Source organism: Desmodus rotundus, chromosome 11, assembly GCF_022682495.2.
Source record: "Desmodus rotundus isolate HL8 chromosome 11, HLdesRot8A.1, whole genome shotgun sequence".
Lineage (NCBI taxonomy): Eukaryota > Metazoa > Chordata > Mammalia > Chiroptera > Phyllostomidae > Desmodus > Desmodus rotundus.
The window spans coordinates 67,113,549-67,139,061 of record NC_071397.1 but is presented as its reverse complement, the minus strand read 5'-3'; the positions used below and the strand labels follow the sequence as shown (position 1 = coordinate 67,139,061).

Sequence of the window (25,513 nt, the reverse complement as noted above, 5' to 3'; positions counted from 1 at the left end):
ATCGATGAGTATTATAGAGACATATGATAATGTAGGTGTTTAATATGGTAACCAATAAAAGGTTGAAAAGTGACAGGAGAAAAGGAGGCAGTGAGATGAGTTACCATTTACATTTCTACAAGGTGCTACCCAGGCTTTGTTTAAAACATATGCAGGAAACTGCATGCAGGGGAGACGGAAGGGAAGACTAAGAACAAACCTTTATTCTGTCCGCTGGTCACACGTTCAATTATTTCCACTGCTGACCAATCCTGAACCTCTATCATTTTACTTCTACAGAGATTTTTTTTTTAAAAAGATGTATCTATGACTATGCATGAAACGCCCCTTCTCACCTACCTCACCTGTATAGTTCATCTGATTTAGCTCCAATAGGATATAATTAAATAAGATACAATCTTTAGCTTTCTATCTTCATTAGATTCTTCGGGATCCCTAAAACTGATTTTAAGAGTCCCCTAATTGCTAGAGAGAATATTAATTATTTAAAATGACAATGATAATGTTGACTGCCATATTTGCAAAAACAAACAAAACAAAACAAAACAAAACAAAACAAAACTCCTTCTAATTGGGCTGATTCAAGATCCCTGACAGAAATTAAAATACAAGCCAATGATATTTTTATAAAGCTGAAAACAGAGTTTAAAGAATCTTTTTCCTTCTGAAATGAGTTCAGCAACCTTATTTAAATAGACATGATAGGACATTATCAAGTTAAGAGTTTTTGCAATCTCTACCGCAAATCTAAAGTAAAATCCAAAATTAAGCAATTAAATCTGAAGTCATTTACTGAACATAGTACTGTGAATAAACTAAACCCTTCAGGGTAATTATATTGTTAATTTTAGTATCAAATTCATGGATGTCTTGCCCCTGTCTGAAAAATTTAAAATATTTAATATGTAAAACTTGAACTATTCAGTCTATCATATTTAAAATTTCTCTTAAAGACTTCTGAAGACTTACACTAAAATCCTGAAATACAAAACAGCATACCTACATTTTCACCACTATGTTACTCTCAAGCCTAAAAATAAGTAAGAATTGGGGTAAGCTATTTTCATAAAAATTCAGGAACATCCATGGGTACACTGATGGTTTTATGTAACAGCCGAAGAATTTAGATGCTGGTTTAAATTCACACTTCCCTCCAAAAGACTTCTTCCCTTGCTTTATATACTACCAAATATTTTCAACCAAATAACACAAGAATGTGTTTTTCAAAAATATAAAGGGGGTAGTATCATCCCACCATGAACAAACCTAAACATCTGAGTAATAACTTCTAAAATAAAATTACAGAAAAAGATGGTGTATGGTTAAAACTATTAATATATATTTAAGACAAAGAGTTTCTTTTTCAATAAGAAAACAAGGAAAAAGACAGCCCAACCTGATCTTGTATGTCTGCCCAATAGAACTTTCCACCATAATTAGTGCTTTCCACCTCTGGGGGAGGAGCTTCAGCTCAGGGTGACCTCATGTAGTAGGAGGAAAAGAGTATAAATACTTCAGGACAGCCCTGGAGGGAGCATCTTCTGCACTGCTCACCTGGGTGCAGAAGGGCTCAGAAAGCTGCCAGGACGCCATCTCCAGGAAGTCCCAGCACTCAGGTAAGTCTGTAACTCAACGCTCACAGGTGGGCGCTCACAGGTGGGCTTCCATGTCAGCTTGCTTAGAAACAAGCTGCCATAAATTAACTGCTTGGATTTTGTGATTTAAAAAAAAAATGGCTTTCCATTAAAATGCACTCAATTTAATTTGTTTCAGTCTCTATAAAAGATAGTTCAAAAAGATGCCCTAATCTAAATGTCAGTGTATTCTGAAACTACTGGATGTTTCTGTTTATGTCAAAGATCCTGAATTATTTAATAGAGACATTCAATTACTGGGTTTTTTTACTTCATTTTTACTTGATTACTTAAATGTGGTTTCCTAAGACATATATTCATATATGTAAAAATAATAACTCATTAAGTAGAAAGTATATTCAAAATATATAGCATAAGATAAAAAAGTAGGTAAATGTATAAGGAATTCATTTGCACAATGTTAGAAAAATAAAATAGGTCAATCACAAAGTTGAATAAAATTATTCTTTTCTACTTTTCAGAATCCATCTGCAAACATGCCAGAAATAGCCCTTTTGCTGCTAATGTCCTTGAACTTGGCTCATGGAGCATTTTATGCTGAGAGATACCAAACACCTACAGGTGTAAAAGGCCCACTAGCCAACACCAAGACACAGTTCTTCATTCCCTACGCCATAAAGAGTAAAGGTAAACTGAACAGTGTATATCGCTCAATTAACTAGCTGGTTGTTGCTTTTTACAATCTTGATGATATCTTTAACAAAATGCTATTAACTCTGTTGGTGTTAAATTATTTTCAAACTCCAGAATTAGCCCAAAATGATTTATGGAAAAAGTAGGTCTATTCAAGAACATTAATATTCTTTGCACAATAAGAATAGTAGAAAGATATACCTGAACTTTTTTATGTGTGGATATTTTCCCCTTCAAATGATGTTTTTTGCATAGACTACTCATAATCTAGAAGTATGAATTTAATCAAAATTAATAAAATTGAAAAAGGTGTAACTAAAATAGCTGACAAGAGCACAAAAAAGTAGTGAGTTTATATTTCTAAATACTTAAACATATTTGTTTTTAAAACCTATTCTACCAGCTCTCAAATATATATCCAAAAGGGGTCATAATAATCAAATAAAATCTGTTGCCTTCAGAACCTTAATAGACAAATGAAGTAGTGATTCTCATAATTTTTTATACAGTTTTGTATAGTTTAGTAGTATGTGACCAAGTAAGTTACTCATCCTCTTTGTGCCTTAGTTTCCTCTTTTGTAAAAGGAGGAGAAGCTATTTCAAAGGGCTGTTATGCCGTGTAAATGAGTTAATGTCTGTAAAGTGCTTAAGTGTTAGCTATTACTACCCCTCCTGCTCCCCTCCCTCTGTCACAGTACAGGTGGTGGAGCCTCAGATTGTTTTAACTTTCTTCAACCTACTTCTCATCTGTCCAGCTTTCTCAGCTCCTATAAGAGTCCTGAGAAGACATTTAAGTGCTAACAGATCCTTAAAGAAGAGCAACGACTAGGGTTCATACTCACTAATTCCATTTAATACAATAACATATGACACACACTGCCTGTAAAGCAGCTGCTGAATTAAACTGAATAATCTGAACTGACTGTAGGGTTCAAATTTTCTTTCCACAGTATTTTCTCATTACAGTTATATATTTTATCCTGTAAATAAAGCTAAGGATATTTGCCATTCACTTTAAAAATTATGCTTTTGGAAACAACAATTTTGAGCAAATTAAAGTTAGAGGGTTGTCTTTTTAAGAAGTTGAAATTTAAAATATTTCAGGAAAGGTAGCTTAATGTTTAAAAACAAAGGCACAGGTGCACAATAGATACTGCTGAATGTCTCAAAGTAAAAATAAGAAAAAGAGGTAAGTTAGGAAAGAAAGAATATAAGATAAGGAAGCCTGCTACTTGGAGCAACAGATGGCATTTTGAAATGGTAAGACAAGCAGCCCTGGACTACACTCTCTACGATCACAAATTCAGTCTTTTTATAGTTCACCCAGATCATAGGAAACAGTCTGAAATTAAAAATAAAATGCACTACTTTTAGGAGGTTAAAAATATCTCTATCTTCCCACCTTAATTTACTGTATCATCTTGGCTATTTTTGCAGAATAAAAATATCTGCTTGATTATACAAGGTAGACACTCAAATATATCGTCACCCCACTGGCAGGCATTGTACACTGAAGTGAATACAAGAGCCCACAACTGACACGAGGAAGACATTCAGTTGATAACAGAAATACAGAGTGCACATTTGTTCAGCACAGGCTAAGGCAGAAGTCAGCCACAACACACTACACGGTGCTGCAGAGGCCTCCACAGCTGGTGGGGGTGCGGCGGCCGCGTGCCCACACAACCAGCCGCTCTTCCAGTGTGTGGGCATTTAAGAAACGTCTCTACTGGCTAATTCTACTGAGGATGGTACCACCCAAATCTTGAATGTGTTCAAATGGCAAGTTATACTACAAAGAGGAGCTGTCCCCCAAGGACACAACAGAAGGCACCTTCTTTCTTACACGGAGGTGCAGGACCCATTAGGACACATGACTGTATTTATGTACATATTGTATGTGTATTTTGCCACATTCCAAGTGGCAGAGATCACCCTGTCCTTACAGCTCTGGTCTCCAATGGCATCTCATGCAGTCATTTTCAATAAGACTTGTCTATTTTCTACTTTAACAGTTAAACAGGTTTATTTCCAAAAAGACTGCGCCTTTTTTTTTTTTGGTATGGACATAATCTAAATAACATTCTGAAGCAAGCCCCAATCTAACATAGTCTGAATTTTAAAAAGTGCTCTATTTTATTCTGAACCATTAAGAAATCCTTTATTCATCTATTCTCTTTGCAATGTACCAACATCTATTTATATAGATGTATCATACATATACACTACAGTCAATCACAAGATTTGTGTTAACTTACGGAAATCTTTTCCACACGTTGATTTTTCTCATAGTCTTTTTTTCCTGATACCCTTTTCTGAAAATCCATGGGTAAATAAAGTTCCATATATTTGTGTTTGCAAAATGAAATATAACTCTAATTAGTACAAAATAGGAAGATATCAAAGTCCAAAATGATTTTCCTATTTCAGCATATCTATTTTCATGATTCTGTTCTGTATTTTATATTTCATTTGTCACCAAATGTTTTTCAAATATCAGGAATATCTCTACCCAAGAGAATAATATTACTGTTGGCTGACTACTTCTTACATGCCAGTTAACTAGTATGAAATATTAAAAAAGTATAATAATGTGCTAATAACTAAGAAAGGGAACTATACCCAGAAATATATGTTTTCAAAGGAAATTTATAATTTCAACTTTTAATTCAATTCATAATTTCAATTTATTCAAAATTATTTCCAAGTTAGTATTCATTTTGATTTTTAAAGCCAATAAAGATTTAGTTAAAGAGTTTCATTATTCGTTTTTGTACAAAAAAGACGTGGCTCAAAAGTCACAGCTATGAGTCATTTTCAGGGTTTTGAACAAACTATTCCACTACTGTGACATCTACTAAGTCTACCATTAAAAGGAACCATTTTCCAACAGTATCAGAATCTACACAGTATATGGAGGCATTCTACTTATGTTTCTGAAAACTTATTAAACAGAAAAATTATTATAATGTAAATTATGCAACCAGATACTTAAAATCACGTGTGATTTTATTACCATCTTTGTTAGCTGTTAAAGAATTTCTCTGAGAAGATTTTCTGTAGATGCTTGTAAGGACTAGTGCCTAAAGATTCTTTGACGTGGTAATACTTCCCTAAAGGTCCACCCTACTGCCAGCAATGCCCTGTTTACCCCACCTGGGAAAGACTAAAACAGCCCGTGGACACCTCTTAGAACATGCACCACAGACACACTCGTCCCGCTCCCTTTGTGACTGAAGCTCCCGCAGGACGCATCCTGTGCTCCCCGCACTTGAGGCTCAACAGCACTTTTCACATCACAAGCAATGAATAAATGATTTTTGAGTTTAAATTTATTATATTAGTAGAAGTAAGTAGCTCAAATAAACCCATAGCTCTATGAAATCAACAATATTTATTTGCATTTATCAAGGAAAACTTGAAGTAAGCACTTTAATACTATTTTATGTATCTCTCCCATTAAGACTAATTCTCTAATTCTTTGTTTCAATTTTAAGTCAATAATGGAGAATGTAAAAAGCTCACAGTGTGTACTATAGTTAAAAAAAAAAAAAATCAACCTAAATCTGAACTGTGTTCAGCTGGGCCATGGCTGATGTGAATTAGAATTAAGGGCATTTCTCATTTATGTCTGTTCTTTAAAAAAAAAAAAATATTTATTTATTTTTAGAGAGAAGGGAAGGGAGGGAGAAAGGGAGGGAGATGTGGTTGCCTCTTGAATACCCCCAAGTGGGGCACTGGCCAGCAAAGCAGGCATATGCCCTGACTGGGAATTGAACCAACGACCCTTTGGTTCACAGGCTGGCACTCAATCCACTGAGCCACACCAGCCAGGGCTCATTTATGTCTTATAGAATACCTTTTGTAAAGGAAAATTGTTACAGTTCTTAAATATTTTCCCATCTATTCTGCACTTGTCTTTTTCTTCCTTTTCTGTAAGATACTTTTTTTCTCTTTCCTTCCTAGGTAGATGATTTTCCCAGAATAAATGTAATATATTTGCTTCCACTATACTCTTATTCTAGATAAACTCTTCAATCCCAGCTTATTTTCATGGGTGAATAGGATGTAATAAAAGTATTATGTTGGCCATCATCTTGTGAAAACATATTCTCTAGCAATTTTTTTTTTAAGATTTTATTTACTTATTTTTAGAGAGTGGAAGACAGAGAAGAGGAGAGCAAGAGAGAAATATCAATGTGTGGTTGCCTTTCATGCACCCCCCACTGTGGATCTGGCCCACAACCCAGGCATGTGCCCTGACTGGGAATTGAACTGGTGACCCTTTGGTTCATAGGCTGGCACTCAATCCACTGAGCTACACCAGCCAGGGCTCTCTAGCAATGTTATTTAAAACAGTATAAAATGTTTTGCCTGAAACCATTTAAGACTAGTCTGCCAAAGTGGATTGATTGGCACTGCGACAGTGCAATGTTCTGTCCTGACTTATATTTCAAGAAGCAATAGTTACCCTTAATGTTACTAATGATCCCCCTCTCTGGGTATGTTTTGGGCATGTCTTTTAGGTATACCAGTAAGAGGAGAGCAAGGTATTCCTGGCCCACCAGGCCCCACTGGACCTCGAGGGCACCCAGGTCCCTCTGGACCACCAGGAAAGCCAGGCTATGGAAGTCCTGGACTCCAAGGAGAGCCAGGGTTGCCAGGACCACCGGGACCATCAGGCACTGGGAAGCCAGGCATGCCAGGACTACCAGGAAAACCAGGGGAGAGAGGACCATATGGACCAAAAGGAGATATGGGACCAGCTGGTCTACCAGGACCACGAGGCCCACCAGGACCACCTGGAATTCCTGGCCCAGCTGGAATTTCTGTTTCAGGAAAACCTGGACAACAGGGACCCCCAGGAGCCCCTGGACCCAGAGGCATTCCTGGAGAAAAGGGTGTCCCAGGAGTCCCTGGTGTGAATGGACAGAAAGGGGAAACTGGATATGGTGCTCCTGGCCGCCCAGGTGAGAGGGGCCTTCCAGGTCCTCAGGGTCCCATGGGACCACCTGGCCCTCCTGGAGTGGGAAAAAGAGGTGAAAATGGGTTTCCAGGACAGCCAGGTATCAAAGGTGACCGGGGCTTTCCAGGGGAAAGGGGACCAGCTGGCCCACCAGGCCCCCAAGGTCCTCCTGGGGAACGAGGGTCAGAAGGCATTGGAAAGCCAGGAGCCAGTGGAGCCCCAGGCCAGCCAGGGGTCCCAGGAACCAAAGGTCACCCTGGGGCTCCAGGAGTAGCTGGGCCCCCAGGGCCTCCTGGCTTTGGGAAACCGGGCTTGCCAGGCCTGAAGGGACAAAGAGGACCCGCTGGCCTTCCAGGGGCTCCAGGTGCCAAAGGGGAACAAGGTCCAGCAGGCCGTCCTGGGGAGCCAGGTCTGGCTGGACCCCCTGGAAATATGGGGCCCCAAGGACCAAAAGGCATCCCAGGCAACCATGGGGTCCCAGGTCCTAAAGGTGAGACGGGGCCAGTCGGGCCTGCAGGACACCCTGGGGCTAAGGGAGAAAGGGGTTCCTCTGGTTTAGATGGAAAACCAGGGTACCCAGGAGAACCAGGTCTCAATGGTCCTAAGGGTAACCCAGGGTTACCAGGCCCAAAAGGTGACCCTGGAGTGGAAGGACCTCCTGGTCGCCCAGGCCCTGCGGGCCCAGCAGGAGTTAAGGGAATGCCTGGACACAATGGCGAGGCAGGTCCAAGAGGTGCTCCTGGAATACCAGGTACCAGAGGCCCCATTGGGCCACCAGGCATTCCAGGATTCCCCGGATCTAAAGGGGATCCAGGAACCCCAGGTCTTCCAGGCCCAGCTGGCATAGCAACTAAAGGCCTCAATGGACCCAGTGGGCCACCAGGGCCCCCAGGTCCGAGAGGCCATGCTGGAGAGCCTGGCCTTCCAGGGCCCCCAGGCCCCCCTGGTCCTCCAGGCCAAGCAGTCCTTCCCGAGGGCTCTATAAAGGCAGGTCAAAGGCCTTTTGTTAGTGCCAGTCAGGGTGTGACGGGAATGCCAGTGTCTGCTTTCACTGTTATTCTCTCTAAAGCTTACCCGGCTATAGGAACTCCCATCCCATTTGATAAGATTCTGTATAACAGGCAACAGCATTATGACCCAAGAACTGGAATCTTTACCTGCAGGATACCCGGAATATACTATTTCTCCTACCATGTGCATGTCAAAGGGACCCATGTTTGGGTAGGTCTGTATAAGAATGGCACCCCTGTAATGTACACGTATGATGAATATGCCAAGGGCTACCTGGACCAGGCTTCAGGCAGTGCCATACTCGATCTCACGGAAAACGACCAGGTGTGGCTCCAACTGCCCAACGCCGAGTCCAATGGCCTGTACTCCTCTGAGTACGTCCACTCCTCCTTCTCAGGATTCTTAGTGGCTCCGATGTGAGCACATTCCCACCAAGCTAATATAAATCTGCTTGAAAAGGCATCCCTCAACTTCACCCCGCCCCACCAAATGCACATGGAGGTAGGCTGAAAATGATACTGCTCATTTTAATCTTCTAAAATACAGATTTGAGCTTTCAGACCAACCAATTTTCCCTCTGAGAAAGCGAGTGGCAATGGTAAAAAATATGTGAACACCCCCTCAAATTCCTAATCAGCAATCCTAAGACTCTTTGAAGTTTTCTGTGAAGTCCTTTAGTACTTAAAAATTTCACCATAAAAGCCCTACTAAGCTAAAATATAAAATGATCACAAAAAACCCTGATCGGTGATGCTGTTATGTTAAATTTGAACTCAGAATCTCAGCATTTGCCTGTTTCTCACAATTATCAGAACTTCCAGGAAACATTAAGGAGGTATATCTGTATAAAACTTAAATACTTGAATACTCAAATTTAAAAGAAGTTGTATACCATAGGACGTTTCGGATGGTGCATTACTCAAGGCTTGGACGGCCACTTGCATCAATATCTGTTCAAATACAGAGGTGCATATAGACTTTTTATGACTCTCATAAAAAATATTATGTTAAAATTAACCTGAGATGCAACCAAGGTGCTTTAGTCATGAACCTTTCTAAACTTTTCTGTGATTGCAGGAAAGCTTCCTATGTACCCTCCACAACTTGGAAGCAGGTGCCTCACCTAGCGTGTTTGTTTAACACCAGTGTGATTGATTTGATTTAATTCCCTTGAGTTTTATGTCATATGACTTTGTGGGTTTACAGTATGTACCTGTGCCTCCTGTTCCAGTGAAATAATAACTCATGTCAAGGGTTTCAAAAATTGCCTAGAACTGAAAAGACATTATTTATTTATGCTCTGTACTGTATTTTTATATTGCTGTTTAAAACTTATAAGCTGTGCCTCACTTATTAAAGCACGAAATGTTTTTCCTACTTATTTTCAATGCAATAAAATAACATCAATAGATTTTTAGATGAAATTTATTTGACAGTAGCAATTTGCATTTCTCCACCATTCATGTAAGGCTTTTCATTTTACAAAGCTCATAAGAGGTAAAACAGTAACATGGTGGGTGGCTTTGCAGTTGTCATGGATATAGGTGCCTCTGCGTTGGAGATGGGCATTGTCATACACCCAGGGGACCCTGGCAAACGGCGCCTTCAGAACCACACGTGACCTATGAGCGGGGGTGCAGGGCTGGTGGCTGGGGGAGAAAATCACTACACCCCACAGCAGTGATTTTCTTCTGGGAGGGAAAGAAGCAGGTGGCAGATGAGCATGTTATTTCAACAAATATTCTTCAGTGGCTATTTGTTCCCTTGTTATATTTTTTAGTCATAATATTTAGGATTATTTTGATGGTTTAAATTACTTTAAAAGGAAGGCAAGCAATTTTTAAGTCCGTCAAAAAGCAACATTTTTCTAAGCTGAAAAATACTGCTCGTGAGCATCCATCAGCCCGCTGGTTGAATTGGGACAGGCTGGTTGAGGTCACTGGGGTAACCTACTACAAAGGCATCTCTCTGGTCCTCAGAAGTAATCTGTGCAACCCAAGCGAACCTATGACTAGAACCACGAAAGCCTAGGCTCAGGTTGGTGGTATCTCTGCCCCCATTCTGGGTCAGCCAGTCCTGTGTTTTAAGCAAAAAGAATGGATTTTCTACTTTTTCCAACTGTCTGTAATTACACTAATGGTTACAGGTGTCGCCGACTCCCATTCTGAGCCAGGAAACAGTGAAACCAGAACTGCAGTTCTGGGGAACAGACAAAATGACCCCATTCACAGGTATGCAAGACAACAGCGCAGAACACACACAATTATGGACATGAAAGAGACATACATGAAAGAATCTCTTAAAACGTAAACGGTTTAGGATCAAATTAAGTCCCAATTATGGAATGTGGTAGGTATATAGGAAACAGCTATGTAATTCACTAAACACACAGCATGTAATAAACATCTATGAGAAAATCTTTCCATTACTCACCCTTAAAAGCTGACATCTTATAATTGTATTGTATACCAGCCACTATATCCTTCCAAAAATCAAATGTTCTCTGACCATTGTGCTGCTAAAAAATAAAACAAATTTCCAACTGTAACACACGCGATAACTGTTTTTAAGCATAATAGAAAATACTTGGCAAATAATTACAACATTACTGTATTCCACAATAGGGACTCCTGTTTTAGAAAACATAATGGGTTAATAAAATTCTCATTCTTCTAAACATGATTTTAAAAAAGAAATCTCTCCCATGAAAATCACTACTATGAAGATAATGTATGTACCTACATACACGACTAAATATTAATGTAGCTCATATAACTCAAATAAAATAAGAAACTCCACTCATTAGAAAGTATAAAAATTACAGATCATTTTAAACACTTGAGTAAATTTACAATGTTATAGCCTCTAACGCATCAGAATGTGTTACTTTGTGTTCTATGGTATCAATGCGGCCAAGAGGCCTGCAGCCTGCAAAGTCTGAACAGCTGGTTACTCTAGAATTCAGTGCACACTTACCTGAATTTTAGTATAAAAGAGTAGCAAGTCTCTAGAGGAGGCAAGAAGGAGGTTCCAAATCCAGAATGTAAACCATTTTTACAGAGTTTTTTTTTTTAACCAGAAAGCAAATGAACATTCCATTAAAACACATAACTCTACAACCCTTTGCTTCCTTGGAAATATTCGGCAGTGTTTCCATCTAAACAAAGACCAACTACTAGTTATTGGTATCTATTATAAAAATTCTGAAATATTTAAGAACTGATAAATTTGCTAATAGTCACTATAGAATGAGAAACTGGCTCTATCTCATGTCGATAATAATTTCCACAAACATACCCGAACCATCGCTCCACCGAAACTTTAATAAACACGGGACTATAATTCTGAGTGAAAAAAACCATTACCTATGTTTTATTATAAACACGATCATTGTGATTTTAAAAGATAGCATGCAAAAAGTGATTCTGATATAAAACCAGCTATGTTCATAGCTCTTAAATTCTAAGTATAAAGTGGCATGACTAGAAACCTAATTTTGATACACAGTACAAAAAAGTGTATATGCATTAAATTATACTAAAAATGATGGATTTAAAAATTTCATCTCATTTTTTTGTTTTTTATTATTTAGAATGCTTAAAGACATGTAGAATTTCTTAATTACTTTTACTTTTTTATTCTATTCATAAAGCAAAGAAAATATTTTTACTAGATGCAAGGATTTTTTTCTGCTTTAAAAAAAGTATGCATTTATTGGACTGACATCAATAATTTTGCATATTTTCTCTTTGTAGTTTTTTCTATGACAATTCTACAAGTTCAAAGCAAGGCTAAATGCTTCTATTCCTTTGCTTTATTTAAAAGCAGTGAGATTCCATTTTATAACTGGACTGCATTTTCTGAAGCGGTAAATAGAGGTTTAGGCGCATTGTTTCTGACCCAACCTTCAAAATACGCAACTTTAAATGGGTGTGTGTATTGAGCCACAGAAAACTGAGGCAGGGACCAGGCACCATTTTTTTTTGCAGGGACATGGGACCAATTAATGGAAAATGCAGAGTTAAAGCCACATTGTAGACTTGAAGATTAAGATGTTAATGTAGGGATGTTCAAACAGGAAAATAATTTTTATGAGATAATTTTATAATTTGAAATTGGTGACAGGTGCAGGGAGCACGATCGCAAATGCAGTGCAGAGTAACGGTTTTGCAGCTTCTTTTATGCGTCTGAAATTATGGAGGAAAGAAGGAAGACTACCTGGAGGTGGGAGAAAGCAAGATGGGGATCAGACTACAGGAGAGTTAACAAGATTACGGTTGGTGGTAGTTTATTTCAAAGGCATGTTAACCTAGAGGCACAGAAACAAACGACGGGGCTTCCTTAAGGCAAAGATAAATCTTTTACTAAAGACGTGTGCTTGTGGCATGTTGACCCACCATAACCTGCCCAATTAAGAATTTACTCAGATGCCACGTTCTGTATTTTTTCCTAGACTTTTGCACCCCCTGCTGGAGAAGAGGTATATTATCCTTGAGGGAAAAAGTGGTCACTGCTTATTTAATTTTCCAAAACATTTTGGCCAAATTCTGTTTTTCTTCCTCAGTCACTTCTTAAACCACAAAGAAGAAACTGAATAAAATCTCAGTTCAAAAGACACGTATAATTAAGTGTTCTGATTTATGACTAAATATGTGTATCATAGTTTTCCAAAAATAAAAAAGAAGTTTTCACCTTTGTTAAGGAATCCACCACTCTGGCACACAGAAGAGCTCCTGGCAGGTCAAAGTAATTATCGTAAATATAGTATTTTCCTAAAAAAAGAACAAAAATTTAAACTGGGAACTTAATGCCACATTTATGGGGCCTAGATAGAAATCTGGCTGAAGAGACACAAGATTTTGGTAGTAATTTAAAGGAGCCTCCATTTTAATTTAGAATGGCTCCAGTAACAGGTGATCATCATCTTTCAAAGGTTTAAGCTATGAGGGTGCTTCAAGAAAGTTAGAATATGATATGCCTAGATTAAGCATTTTATCCAAAAATATTTAAGTTATAGTCTTAGACCAAAAAGGGGCTATCTCCAAATATAAAATGGATTAGGAAGAGGCCAGAGCTTATGCTATTAATGTCCCTGAATTTCAAACAACCCAACACTGGAGTTCCATGACGAGTTCCACACCACAGGCCTCCGTTCCGTCACCGCCTGACCCCGGGGCACCTGCAATGGAAACAGTTCCCTGACCAGCCCAGTTAAGAGTAGATAACCTTCAAGGCCATCCTCAGACGATCCTGCATAGTCAGCACCAGAGGGAAGCTGATGATTTTTACTGGAGAAGGGGTGGAGGAGCAGTAAACAGCTGGGTCAGACTGGGTGAATGTTCTTTTCATAGCTGGGGAATACCTTGTTCTCTAAAATACTCCCTGGTTCTGAATGGATATCAGAAACCTAGCAGTGTGCCTAGCTTTTCGGAGTTATTTATAACCGCCTACATCCAGAGAGACAACAGCTCTCTATCCTCACTTGAGTAAAAGGCTATCCGCCCATTTAACTTCTGCTGGTTATTTTGGGTTGGGACGTGTGAAAGCATTCTAAACCCAACCCCAGTGGGAAGTTTCAGTGTGTCCTATCAACGTACTTTATCAAGAGTGCTCATACTTCCTGACATTTTCATCTCTCTACAAAAACAAAACAGGACTCTCAGAAGACAGCAAATGGAACAAACAAAGGAAACACAATCACGACAAGGAGTATTTTCAGGTCATTACACTCTCTAAAACAACAGATGCATTTCAAAACTATGTAGTGTATGGGAAAATGGCAAGAAAAATTAGAAAAAATCCCTAACAATTATAACTTTTAGTAAGGTCTGTTTATAACAATATTTTAATTATTCCCCATTACTCTATGCTCATCCATGTCTGTATATAATTTTTGAAAGCTATTTGCATGTGTACCCATGGTGAAGCTCTTTAAAGACTAGAAAAAATGTGTAAAATCATTTAAAATAAAGAAAAAGAAAGACAAAGGGAAAAGACACTAGAACTGGCAGTAAGGAGGGAAATTCCAGAAAACAGGAGAGGTAGGTGATATGAGTATAAGGAGAAATGGGGGGTGGAGAAATAAAAATAAGGTTTGAGCCTGTAACCAACTGATAAAAATACAGATGACTAAGGAAGGCATTATTCCTAAATGCCAGTCTTTTCCCTCCAGATCAAGAAAATCTTAATTAAAACAGAACCAAATGCCAAAAAGAAATCAGACACACGTGGAAGAAAAATACATCCTATTCCTATAAAACCCAGCAGGACGCCTAGAGAGGCCTTCTTCACGTCCTCACCCAGCAGGTCCCGAGTCCAACACACAGAGAATAGCGGTGCTGCTGTGTGAGTCATACCTGAGCGGCAAGCCATTCCAGGGTCGGACATGAAGTACTTCCACTCCTTCCTGCCATACTCCTTGGCCAGCTCCTCGGGAGCCATCATCCTCGTGCCGTGGCTCGCCCTGGTTTTGGGAAATGAGGCACACTGCTCAGCAATGGCGCCCTTGAACGCTCCTTCCTCCAGCCTTGCTATTATTGATCCTCTCTAAAATTAATAAAAGTTTTCTTTGTTTCTGTTTTCAATGGGATGACCTCCCCATTTAGGAATCTATGCAGCATGTTCCTTGACAGCTCTAGATCTCCCTCCATTTCATCCGCCAACTAGCAAGTGATCAGGAGGAGCAGCTCACTCTGAGGTCCACACTGTGGTCATTGCTCTGGACCTGTAAGGTAGAAACTATAAACTATAATCTCTCTGGAAGGCATATGACAGTACTCTTTCCTAAAAAGCTGTTGTATAACTATGAAGATTAACCTAACTGGAAGAATTAAAAAACAACTGTGTGGACTGGGTCTGGGAGCAGGAGAGGCAGGTAGCAGAGTTAGCGTGTGAGCTGTGCCAGATCTGAGAGGTGGGAGGCACCTGGGGGTGGCCAGCTCGTGGGCACAGGAGACTGTGAAGATGGACGAGCAACCTGTCCATTCAATAACGTGCCGTAGCTAGAAACACAAAGGATGATAGACAGATGAATGAGACAAAACTTAGAACAGCAAGAAAGGGTGTAGCTACTTTCCGCACTCACAATATTGCTCTTACATCAGTTGGTCCTGATTAAGGACTCTTAGCCAATAGAGAAACAGCTCATATTTTATGCAGTTTATGAGACATGATCATGCTAGCCAGTATCATCATTTTCCCCCTGGTGCTATATTGTCATAGCAAAGCAAATGAAAGAAAATAGAAATGAAATTAAAAGGGTAAATGGAGAAAAATCACAAACATTCTCCTTTTCATGAAGAGGTTAATGTCTTAGAAAGTGACATGTAGAGATGGAGGAACCCTGAGTGGGAAATATGACTAGACAAGGAAGCTACTGTATTTGATGAAAGCAGGCATCAAGGAGATAATAAGCTAATAAATTGAAGAGAAACTTCACCTTAGCTAGGACGTGAATGGAGAGGGCCAGACCTTGCAGGACGGGTGTTGGGAGAAGGGGAGACAGAGAGACATAACAATGAAAGAAAGAAGCAAAACTGTGGAATGCTTTCCATTCTGTAACTCAGGATTTAAGATAGATAAATACCTTGTAATAATATGACAGCAGAGTTAAAGGTCACGGCCAAAGCTGCACTGTGTGTGTGGGAGTTTATATATATGCATACATACACTCTACCTCTTTTTGCCCAGGGAAAAACATGCAAGTGAATACCAAAATAATCAGAAGTGGGCCACACCAAGAGCTGTAGCTAGCTACATCTTAGGGGAAGCTCTGGGGGAGAGCATGAGTTTGTACTGTGCCAAAAAGAATGATGTATCAAAAGGGAGAGTGTGTGTTAGAAGGAACCTGCTCTGATCCTCCTCTCCTTGGGCAATTAGTATAAATAATAAATCACACAGCTGTGTGGCCATGTTTACTTGCCTGTACTATCAGTTTTGGGGGAAAAATAGATGCTCGCTCTGTGATGCTCTCTGCAAGACTGAGAGCAGTGGCAGCAGCTGCTTCTCCATTGCTTGCCCTACTTTTACCAATACTCAAAAGGCTGGACTCCCCCTGAGAGGAGGGAAGGAAAGGGAGTCAGCACTGAGTATAAGAGAGACTGATGACGATTCAAAGAGTGTAAAAAAAAACTTCCAGAAGGAGCTGGGACACAACATGAATCCTGCATGACGGGGGCAAATTTGCATAAATGGAGAAGGAGAGAGAGGTGGGCATAGACCACCAACCCCCAGCCAACATCCATTCTCTCCTTCTACCTTAACAAAAAGAATTCCAATTTTACCCCAGGTACTTGCATACCCACCAAACACAATATAACTAACTCCAAGGCTCTTTTGCAGTAGGGGTGGCCAATGGCAGGAGGCAAATTATTAACATTCTGTTGTATTTCCTGCAAATAGTTCTGATGAGCAAAATTTAAAGGCACTAGATGTTTAAGTCTAATGCTTAAGATTTGTATTTAAATGTTCAAATGATTTAAAGACTTGCAGGCACACAAAGAGTCTGTCATCTGATAGACTGAAATAATAATCTTATTCAACCATACCTTAACAATAAACTGCTGTAAAGTAATAAAGTATCTTGAAAAGAGTGAAGTTTGGACTTCACAACTAAATTTTATTACCTGAGAACGGTGCCGTTATCTGCAAGTTTAATGAAGTTCCCGTCTTCTAGATCCAATGCCAAGCCCTTGCAACTAAAATAGAAATGGATGGTTACCAATCAATTCATGTATTCACCTAACTCCAGAAATAATCTGTATCTTCAAAAAGTCACAAAGCGAAAAAGGCATTCTCCCACCCAGGCGAGTGACGTGTTATTCAAACAGTTAAGAATATCCAAGAACTGGAGGGTAGGACTGAGGGTGGGAGGTGGAGGGAAGTGGTGGTGGGAAAATGGAGACAACTGTATTCGAACAACAGTAAAAAAATGATTGAAAAAAAATCTAAGAACTCTGAAATTAAGTATCATCTGGAGCAAGTACATAAAGAAAACTGTTATGTGAGCACACGAAGGACAGCATGTTTGCTTTCTAAAATCCTTAAAAGAGAAATAAAAACTCACAGAGAACCAAAATGAACATCATCGCACGTCTCTGTTAAAAGGTGAAAATGTTTTCCCTTGAATAACGCACACTCATATTCTGCAAGTTGTTCGCCAGTTTTTTCTTACTCATTAAATTTGCCTCAATGTAAGCCAGGTTATAAAACTAGCCCTCTGGGTAAGGTACATTATTGAAAACAACTAAAACAAAGGGAAATACTAAGTTTTAGGTTCTTCACTGTAAAAGACCTGTGGGATCTGGGGAGAAAAATGGGTACAGATTCATTATTATAAATAAGAACAGTGAGGAGGTATAATGGCCACCAAATACCAAGAGAGTTAAACAAAAATGACAGGGTACTTGAGAAACATTATTTACTTTGGTCCACAGTAAAACTTCCTGTCAGCAGTTTCATATAGTAAAATGTTTGTTTCTTCATTTCACAAAGGGATAAAGCAAAAGGCGCTCACCAACCACTGGAGGAAAGCACAATGGATGAACATCGTTGCTCTAGAAGTATTTCTGCATGCATTTTTCGTGTGTTTTAGTATTACTACTAATTTTCAACTGAACAATTTAAAGTGGTTTAACAGAATTTTTTTGGTTTTGTTATTTAAATGAAGAAGAAAGACAAAGGTTGCTGTGGGAAGTTGAGAATCCTAACCCAGGAAGGAAATACCTAGTAAGAGTCTTAGACAAAGGAATGTTTATCCAAATTACAAAAACCCAAATGTCTGAATTCAGATACTTATTCAGGACATGATGACTCTTCCTCTTCTCCTATAGTTCCGTATTTGAAGGGCAATAAAACAAAACTTTTTAGAAGATGTAAATTTTAGAGAGTTCTTCTAACCTCTGAAACTCTTAGTGACAACAAACTTAACCACGTGTCCAAGGTGGTCACACACCCTCTGAGCTTGTTTTCACATTTCATTAACGAAGTCTAAACTTACCGTAGAAAGGACTTTTTGTTTTAAACTTTCACCCAAGGTTATGTGAAGTGATTTTTGAGAGAGGACGTGGGGAGAGAAGGGGGAGAGAGAGAGAGACAGGTCAATGTGAGAGAGAAACATCCATCCATCAGTTGCCTCCAGCACACGCCCCCCCCCCCCCCGCCCCCCCAGGGCATCAAACCCACAGCTTGGGGCTTACCGGATGACGCTCCACCCGAGCCACCAGGTCAGAGCTCGAAAGGACTTTAAACCATTAAACATAAAACTTTTCACAGAGAAGGCATTTTGTCCTTTGACTCAATTTCACATTTCACTTTCTGCCTATGCAGAAGAGGAAGCATTAAAATTTTATCAGCAACAATGAAAAATCAGAAGGAAAGTGCCAACTTTAAAAATAAGAACCTACCAGAAATCCCAATCCTCTGGAGTCACAGTGAGCAATTCCTTGTCATATCCTTTCTCCTTGACTAGGAACTCTGCAAAGCTATTATAAATGAGCTGTAGATACGGATAAAGGAAAAAGAGAGGTTAGATATAAAATTCACTATTCATACTTAATTGCACAGAGCTGCAGACCTGATGGAATCTGTCATGGGGCAGGTGGGGGAGGCAAGATCTGTAATTATACAGCTTTTCCATGTAATCCCCTTCACAAGCAATTTAACCACCCCTGTGAGCCGAGCCCCAGGTACCTGTAGTGCCTTTTTTATTCTCCCAAATTATGCCATCATCAGCATACAACTATACAACCAAGGACAACTATTCATCTTACTCCTGAATTCTAATGGGTTGCAGATCATTAAGACTTGGCAAAGCCTTGTAAACTTATTTAACACATGACCAAGACGATAAACATACTGACTGCTTTAACATTACATCTATCCTTGATCCGTCCTTGCTAGAAGGTGATAAGTTCATTCAGACATCGGGACCCACAGAATGGAGGCTGGCCTTGGGCCCAGCCCAGGTCACAAATGTGATGCGAAGTCAGCATGCTCTGATGGAGAGCATCTGCCAAGGAAACCTAGCATACACCAATCACAACCCTCCAACTCAGGTCTAGCTCACCTTACCCTTGGAAATAGGACCTGCCAGCCTTCTAAGGAATCCCTGACCTCCTAGCCAATCATGTTCTCTTTCAGCGTTGCCTCTTCTAATGCTCTATAAAATTCACTCTTGCCCCAAATCCTCCGGGGGAGTGTGGGATTGGGGAGTACTCCTCCAATCCATGGATCGTTTTCCCTTGAATACAGGACATCAACTCGTTACTTGTTTCAGTTTTGTCATTTGCCACAAAGGAGTCTCAAAGAGAAGTACACAGGGGCACCAGGTAGTGATGCAAAGGCGCAACCATGCAGCCTCCATCAGATACAGAAAATCTCTCTTATTTTTCCACCTTAAGAAAAACAGAGCAAAAAGGACAATGGAAGGGAAGCAAGCACAAAGATGAATGCTTTGCTCATGTGTTGGCAGATCTGATTTCTTAACAACAAAATCCCAGCTTTTTGAGTGAAATATATTTTGTTTTGTTTGTAGAGCTGAATCAATGTTTAAATACCTGTGCATGCCAAACAAAAAGTAGGCAAAAGGGAGATGAAGGTCTACGTCAGCTCCACCCCATTCTCCTTGAGAGAGTGTTCTTAGGCCTCTATCGAATGCACTTGAACCTGAGGCAGAACCGTGGTACTGGGTCAGACTTAACAGTGTCTAAGAGGGCACACTGAGCAACCTGACCCTTCTACAGATTTTAACCCAAGACAGGTTTAGATAGTGTGGGATGGCACAAGGGGGAGGCAGGTATAGACACAGCCAAAGGAGTGGGAGCAGGCCTCCCTGAGGTGGTGCTGTTTACACTGACACCCAAGAGGGCAGCATTTAGCTGGGTGAATCCACAGGGGAGGGGGGTAGGGTTTGAGTGTCAGGAGATGAGTGTGGAGAAAGCAAAGGCTCCTGGTCAAATAGAGTTGCTCTGTGCCGCAAGACTAATTAAAGTCACTACAGATGCACTCCCATGCAACGCAAAAAACTTTGATCCAAGTCAATTGCCACAGACGCACATTACGTCAACACTACGTATCAGCAGTTGTCAACCCTGCTGGTGATTCAGAAATACAAGTGATGGTTCTTAAAACCACCAGAAATTCCAATCTGGACAGTGTGAAGCCCAGATGGGGCCCCTACAGGATTCCTGAAGCCCAGAGATGCCTGCACACTACTGATTTATGTTATATAGATTTTTACTCAATCATTTAAAAAAATCAATCAAAATGTGCTGAGTTATTCTGAAGTACAATATTCCAGGGACAATAAAACACACACACGCAACCCTGCCTGCAAGAAACCAGTGTCATGAGATCAACGGATGTAAAGAGCTTAGAGGCCTGCCTGGCATACAAGCAAATTCAATTTAAGTACTGCTATTATTATCGGTCACCTGCTGGTTTTAAAAAAGGGCCCTCACTTGTAGCCTTTGCCCATGTTCATGGTATAAACACCCCCACCCTGGCCAGGTGCCAGCTAGCGATGGTTACTGTGTATTACTAGACCCGCCTCTGGTCAAAGCGCCTTATTCAGTTTTGGACAACCAGAGTTCCTCACCCCCTTGGCAATACTGAGTAAGACTTGGGCCTATGATTCCAACGAGGTCAGGTTCCTTCTTGAGACAAAGGAGCCCTTTCTAGAAGGGCTGCCAACAGGGCGGTCCATAGCTGTGTTTCTTCCCTCTCGGAGGAGACACTTCTGCAACAGGAGAGAATGGGGTCAGTGTGCAACGAGAAGCAGAGGACACGGGCGCTGGGAAAAGCAGGGACTCTGTGCCTTTGAAAGCCCCATTCTAGTCCTAAGGCCTCGGTTCTTGAAGCTTTTCCTTACATGATGCCGAGTCTCCCGAGAAGCCTGCGTGGCCCAGGGCCTCCACCTCCAGCCACCTTCCTCTCCGGGGCTCAGTCTCACCTGACTAATAACAGTGCGCTCTCTACAGCGGTTGGAAATTGGTGCCCTGTCGGCCACACGCTGAGCCCAAAGTACGTTTGGTGCCTAACTCAAGATGCCGGAGAAAATTATAAAATACCTAGCTAAATTTGATTTTCAGATAAACAACAAATACTTTTTCAATATAAGCACATCCCATGCCATATTTGGGACATATGTATACTAAAAATGTTTTTGTTATTTGAAATTCAAATTTAACTGGGATTCCTGTATTCTTCTTTGCCAAAATACTGCTGTTTGAAAATGAGCTAACATTTAAAAATTGAAAGATTTCTCCTACAAATTTGGGTTTTTGATTTTTCTTAAAAGAATTAAGTCTGGCAAGACTGAGGCATCACTCACGGCTGCACCTGCAGACATGCTCTCCTGGCTGCCCCCGGCCCCCTCTCCCACTCACGCACTGAGGTTAGCTGCCTGGCTCCATGCACTTCTGAGTCTGCAGCCACAGGAGAGCACAGGTGTCTCTTCTCGGACGTCCCTCCTGAGCCCCCAGGGGAGGGGACACACCCAGCTTCCAGCCTGCGCAACACTCTGCACTTGCATCGCTCACCCCAGGCCTCTCCTCCGAGGTTGCAGGACACAGAAGGCACGGCGGTGGGGTCAGTAACTGACAAGCCACACCGCTTTCTGGTTGACTCTGGATAAGCCCCTTGTCCTTTTTGTGCCTAGTTTTCCTCACCACCAGACAGCAGCTGTGATGATAATAACATCTAATCACAGGGCTGAGGTATGAATCAAACCGGTTCATTGAAGCAGCATGCTTTTAGAATAGTGGCTCTAAGTGCCGTATTCAGTTATTAAAATACCTATTATTTATCTAATCATCCTACAATTATTTATCGGACTCACTATTTGCCAGGCACATAGAACACACAATAAACTGCTAGACGTAACCCTGTCAAAGAGTCATGGCTCCAGGGTCTAGGAGAAGTTTCCAAGAAGTAAACAGGAAAATGTAACGCTGTATGTGTTATGAGAAATTAAGGGTTTTATAGAAAACTGGAGGTGGGATAGAGGAGGAAGGGTGAAGTTTAGGGGGCTGGGAAAGGCCTGGCAACAGGAATGCTATTTAAGATGAGACCTGACACACGAGAAGTCAGTGTGAGGAAGGGAGGAGGCCCCGGGCACAGGTAACAAAGAGCCAGCTGCAAGGTCCAGGCAACACAGCCTCGTCACAGGGGACCCGAACTAGCCTTTCAGCAACTTAGTCCAATCAAGGCCACTTGAAGGCCTATGTGTTGTTATCTCTGTGTCCCCAACTTTATTAAGGTGCTCAGCACACTGCAGGTACTTAAAAGATTTCTAAACCAAACTGGATCCAAAGCACACCAGGTTACTGATTTCAACCTTTAAACAGCATATATATTGAGGCTTGTAGTCAAGAATTCTTGTTTTCAAGGATCTTGTATTCTGAAATCTTATGCTCGCACATGCTTAAATTTAGCTCTAACCATGATAGTGGTTTTTAACAATATTTCTTCCAAATGAAGGTGACTGCAGGAGATGCAGAAAACGTGAGCCAGGAGGGGATTTTAAAGACACAGAGGGAAGAAAAATATGAATCAAAGACCTAGAGGAAGTAGTGGCCAAAGGATCAAGAAGTAAAGAAAAGGCTTCTTAACTCTCAATATATATAACTAAGGAAACACCTGTACAATAGGAAAGCAGAAAAGTATAAGAGCAGGAACAGTACACTCATTTTTTTAGCTTCTCTGCATAGAAAACAAGTGATTCCGACACTTTTTTGACCTGTGATCGGGTATCTGAACCGCTGATGGGAGCACTGACCTCTCCACAATGAGGAGCCTGGGGCTGTCTGCACCCACGGCCTAGAGCGCTACTCTTAAACGGTGAGGCTTCAAAATGGTCTGGTGGTAACCATAAAAGCAAATACAGTACTTGCACCCGCCAAACCCTGCTCTAAGCAGGGTTATATATCTATTACTTGTCTAATCCTTGTAACAACCTTTTGAAGTAAACCCAATTATTAGCCCCACTTTACAAATGGGAACACTGAGAACAGACGAGGTGATAGCACGAGTAACAGAGGGGCTGGTGCCCTAAGCTAGGCAGCCCGGCTGTGGACTCCTCACTTGGACCACTGTGCTCACAATCACTATTCTCTGTTTGGGTGCATAGATCTTTCACCAAAAAATTAAAGACCTGCTAATTTTTCACAATGTTTTCTTGTGTAACCAAAGGAATGGCGGGGGTGGGCGGGGGGACGACAATTCATTTGAGGGTACAGGTGTGGCATCATACACACTCCACTTTCCCCTCCCTTCCAAAGCACAGGGAGGACCCAAACTTTGCAGGCTGTTGTTAGAATTAAACTTATTCAAGTTGCATGGAGAAAATGGTTATTTTCTTCTTTTGGTAAAAGACAAAACTAGGGCTAAGATATCTTAAATGGCTTTTTGGCTAGTGTTCCTTCCAATACACTACACAATCTTTCCCTGTCTTAGCTGTTTAAAAACTGACAGGTGGTCCCATGGATGTGCAAGAGAAAAAATGTTGCCAAGGAAAACACAAGTCCTTAACCTGGTGGCTGTGGAGGCGCGCTCCTTGCCCCAAATGACTTGCAGAGAAGTTTCAGGGCCTGAGATCTGCGACAGACACCTCTAGCTCCGCCCCTCCTGTGCCTTAAGAAGCATTTCCCCAGCTTGATCTTGAACAATATGTCCTTCCTTCTTCCCTTTTCTTGAGTAACCCTCTCTCAAACTTGACATTCTGGCCGGTTTCGCAGGACGGGAACCGGAGATGCACACAGCCGCCCCACCTCGCAGTGGGAGGCCGACTTCTGCGCAAAGACGCTGCGGCTGCAGGCCCCGGCAGTGCTCGTCGCCGCCTAAGCCGGAAGGAAACTCCAGCCCCTAGCAGCTACGGAGGCAGCAATCCACGCGCCCCGGACATCCCGCGCCACTCACCCGGGCGCTCTCGGGCAGGTTGTAGCGACACAGAGTGTGGTCCAGGTCGAAGCCGACCACGTCGCAGGCGGCCAGGGAGAAGCGCTGAGCCATGGCTGCGCTTAGAGCACCGGCAGGCGCCTACACGAGCGGAGAGCGCGAAGAGCGCACCGGCCGGACGCTGCGGGACAGGACCCGGCAGGACGTCGCGGGGAGGGCGGGGTGGGGTGGGGCGGGGCTGCACCCGCCCCCGGGATGTGGCGCGGCAGCCTTTCGCGCTTCCCGCGCCCTGGAGCACCGCCCCTGGGCACGCTTCTCCCCGCCCCTCAAGCATCCTGCTTTCCCACTCCTGTGCCAGGCGGTTCACCTGGCTGATTCCGCTAGTGGACTCCTGAGCCCGGGATTCCCCAAGGCGGGATGCGACCTGGAGCTGTGCCACTACTGCGGGGACTGAGGGCGCGGCTAAACCCTGTTGGCGCGTAGCTCTTGCCGCGAAATTAACCAGGGATTCCTTCGTTTGGAAGGCGCCAGGGAAACGGGGAAATTGTAAACTTACATGACATTACAGGGTCATGTAAGACTGTGGTGACAATTTTATCTACTAATGTTCCTCTGACCATGCTAGTCTAGAATTTGGAAGATTTTTCTCGCCCATGAGACTGTGTTGAATCAAAAACTTTATATTCCATAGTAAATTCCTAAGTATATTCCTAAGTAGTAAAAGGGACATCTTTCACATTTTACCCCCTGGAGCGCCTTAGAAAATGACATTGAGTAAGGAAAGCAATATTGGTGTTGTTATTTGATTATCCTATTCTTTATTGTAATGAAGAATATTTCTATGAAAGGACACCAGAAACCACGGAACATACTGCAGCAGAGAGAACTTTATGCAAACAGAAGTTTTTAAGGTTTTAATGACTTGAGCGACAATTTTCTCAATTCTCTAGGACTGTGTATAACTAGTATCATTTTATATGCATAGGAGAAAAGTTAATTCACTACATACAATGAATGCTTAGGGCATTTAATTCTCTCTGAAAACCCCTGAGTATGAAGGGCTAGGACTTCAAATCATTTAAAAGAGAAAATACAAATCTCCTTATGAAAAAGAAAACATAAATCTATTATTGTGCTGCTTCTGCTTTAAATTTAAAGGAACTCTTTGTCCAGTGGAAAAAGTTAATAGCCATGATATAATAAAAATAAAATTGATTGAGAATTATTTTTAACTCTTAGAAATACTAACCCTTATGAGGCTCATAGACCAATCAAGGCATTAATTTAGTGCAATAAATAGTTCAGTCTGGTAGGACACATTATACCTAGTGGACCCATCAGAATAAATTGATAA

The 25,513-nt window shown here is 41.3% G+C and overlaps 2 protein-coding genes across 3 annotated transcripts in view; one reads left to right on the top strand and one right to left on the bottom strand.

Annotated features, from left to right (window-relative positions):
* Positions 1–9,910, top strand: part of COL10A1 (collagen type X alpha 1 chain) — a 37,355-nt gene extending 27,445 nt beyond the window's left edge. The window contains exons 2-3 of the mRNA XM_045188695.3: positions 2,117–2,282; positions 6,815–9,910. Coding sequence (XP_045044630.2) covers positions 2,132–2,282; positions 6,815–8,685 — 2,022 coding nt within the window. The 5' untranslated portion in view covers positions 2,117–2,131 and the 3' untranslated portion in view covers positions 8,686–9,910. The remainder of the gene's footprint in view (positions 1–2,116; positions 2,283–6,814) is intronic.
* NT5DC1 (5'-nucleotidase domain containing 1) overlaps positions 1–24,372 on the bottom strand; it is a 118,224-nt gene extending 93,852 nt beyond the window's left edge. The window contains exons 1-6 of one of the 2 annotated variants that reach the window (XM_024551826.3): positions 24,181–24,372; positions 18,669–18,760; positions 16,890–16,961; positions 14,622–14,728; positions 12,958–13,037; positions 10,699–10,783 (exon numbers count right to left, since the gene is read on the bottom strand). In XM_024551826.3, coding sequence (XP_024407594.2) covers positions 10,699–10,783; positions 12,958–13,037; positions 14,622–14,728; positions 16,890–16,961; positions 18,669–18,760; positions 24,181–24,273 — 529 coding nt within the window. In that variant the 5' untranslated portion in view covers positions 24,274–24,372. The remainder of the gene's footprint in view (positions 1–10,698; positions 10,784–12,957; positions 13,038–14,621; positions 14,729–16,889; positions 16,962–18,668; positions 18,761–24,180) is intronic. The other variant, XM_024551827.3, reaches the window with a different exon arrangement.
* Between the last annotated feature and the right edge of the window lie 1,141 nt (positions 24,373–25,513).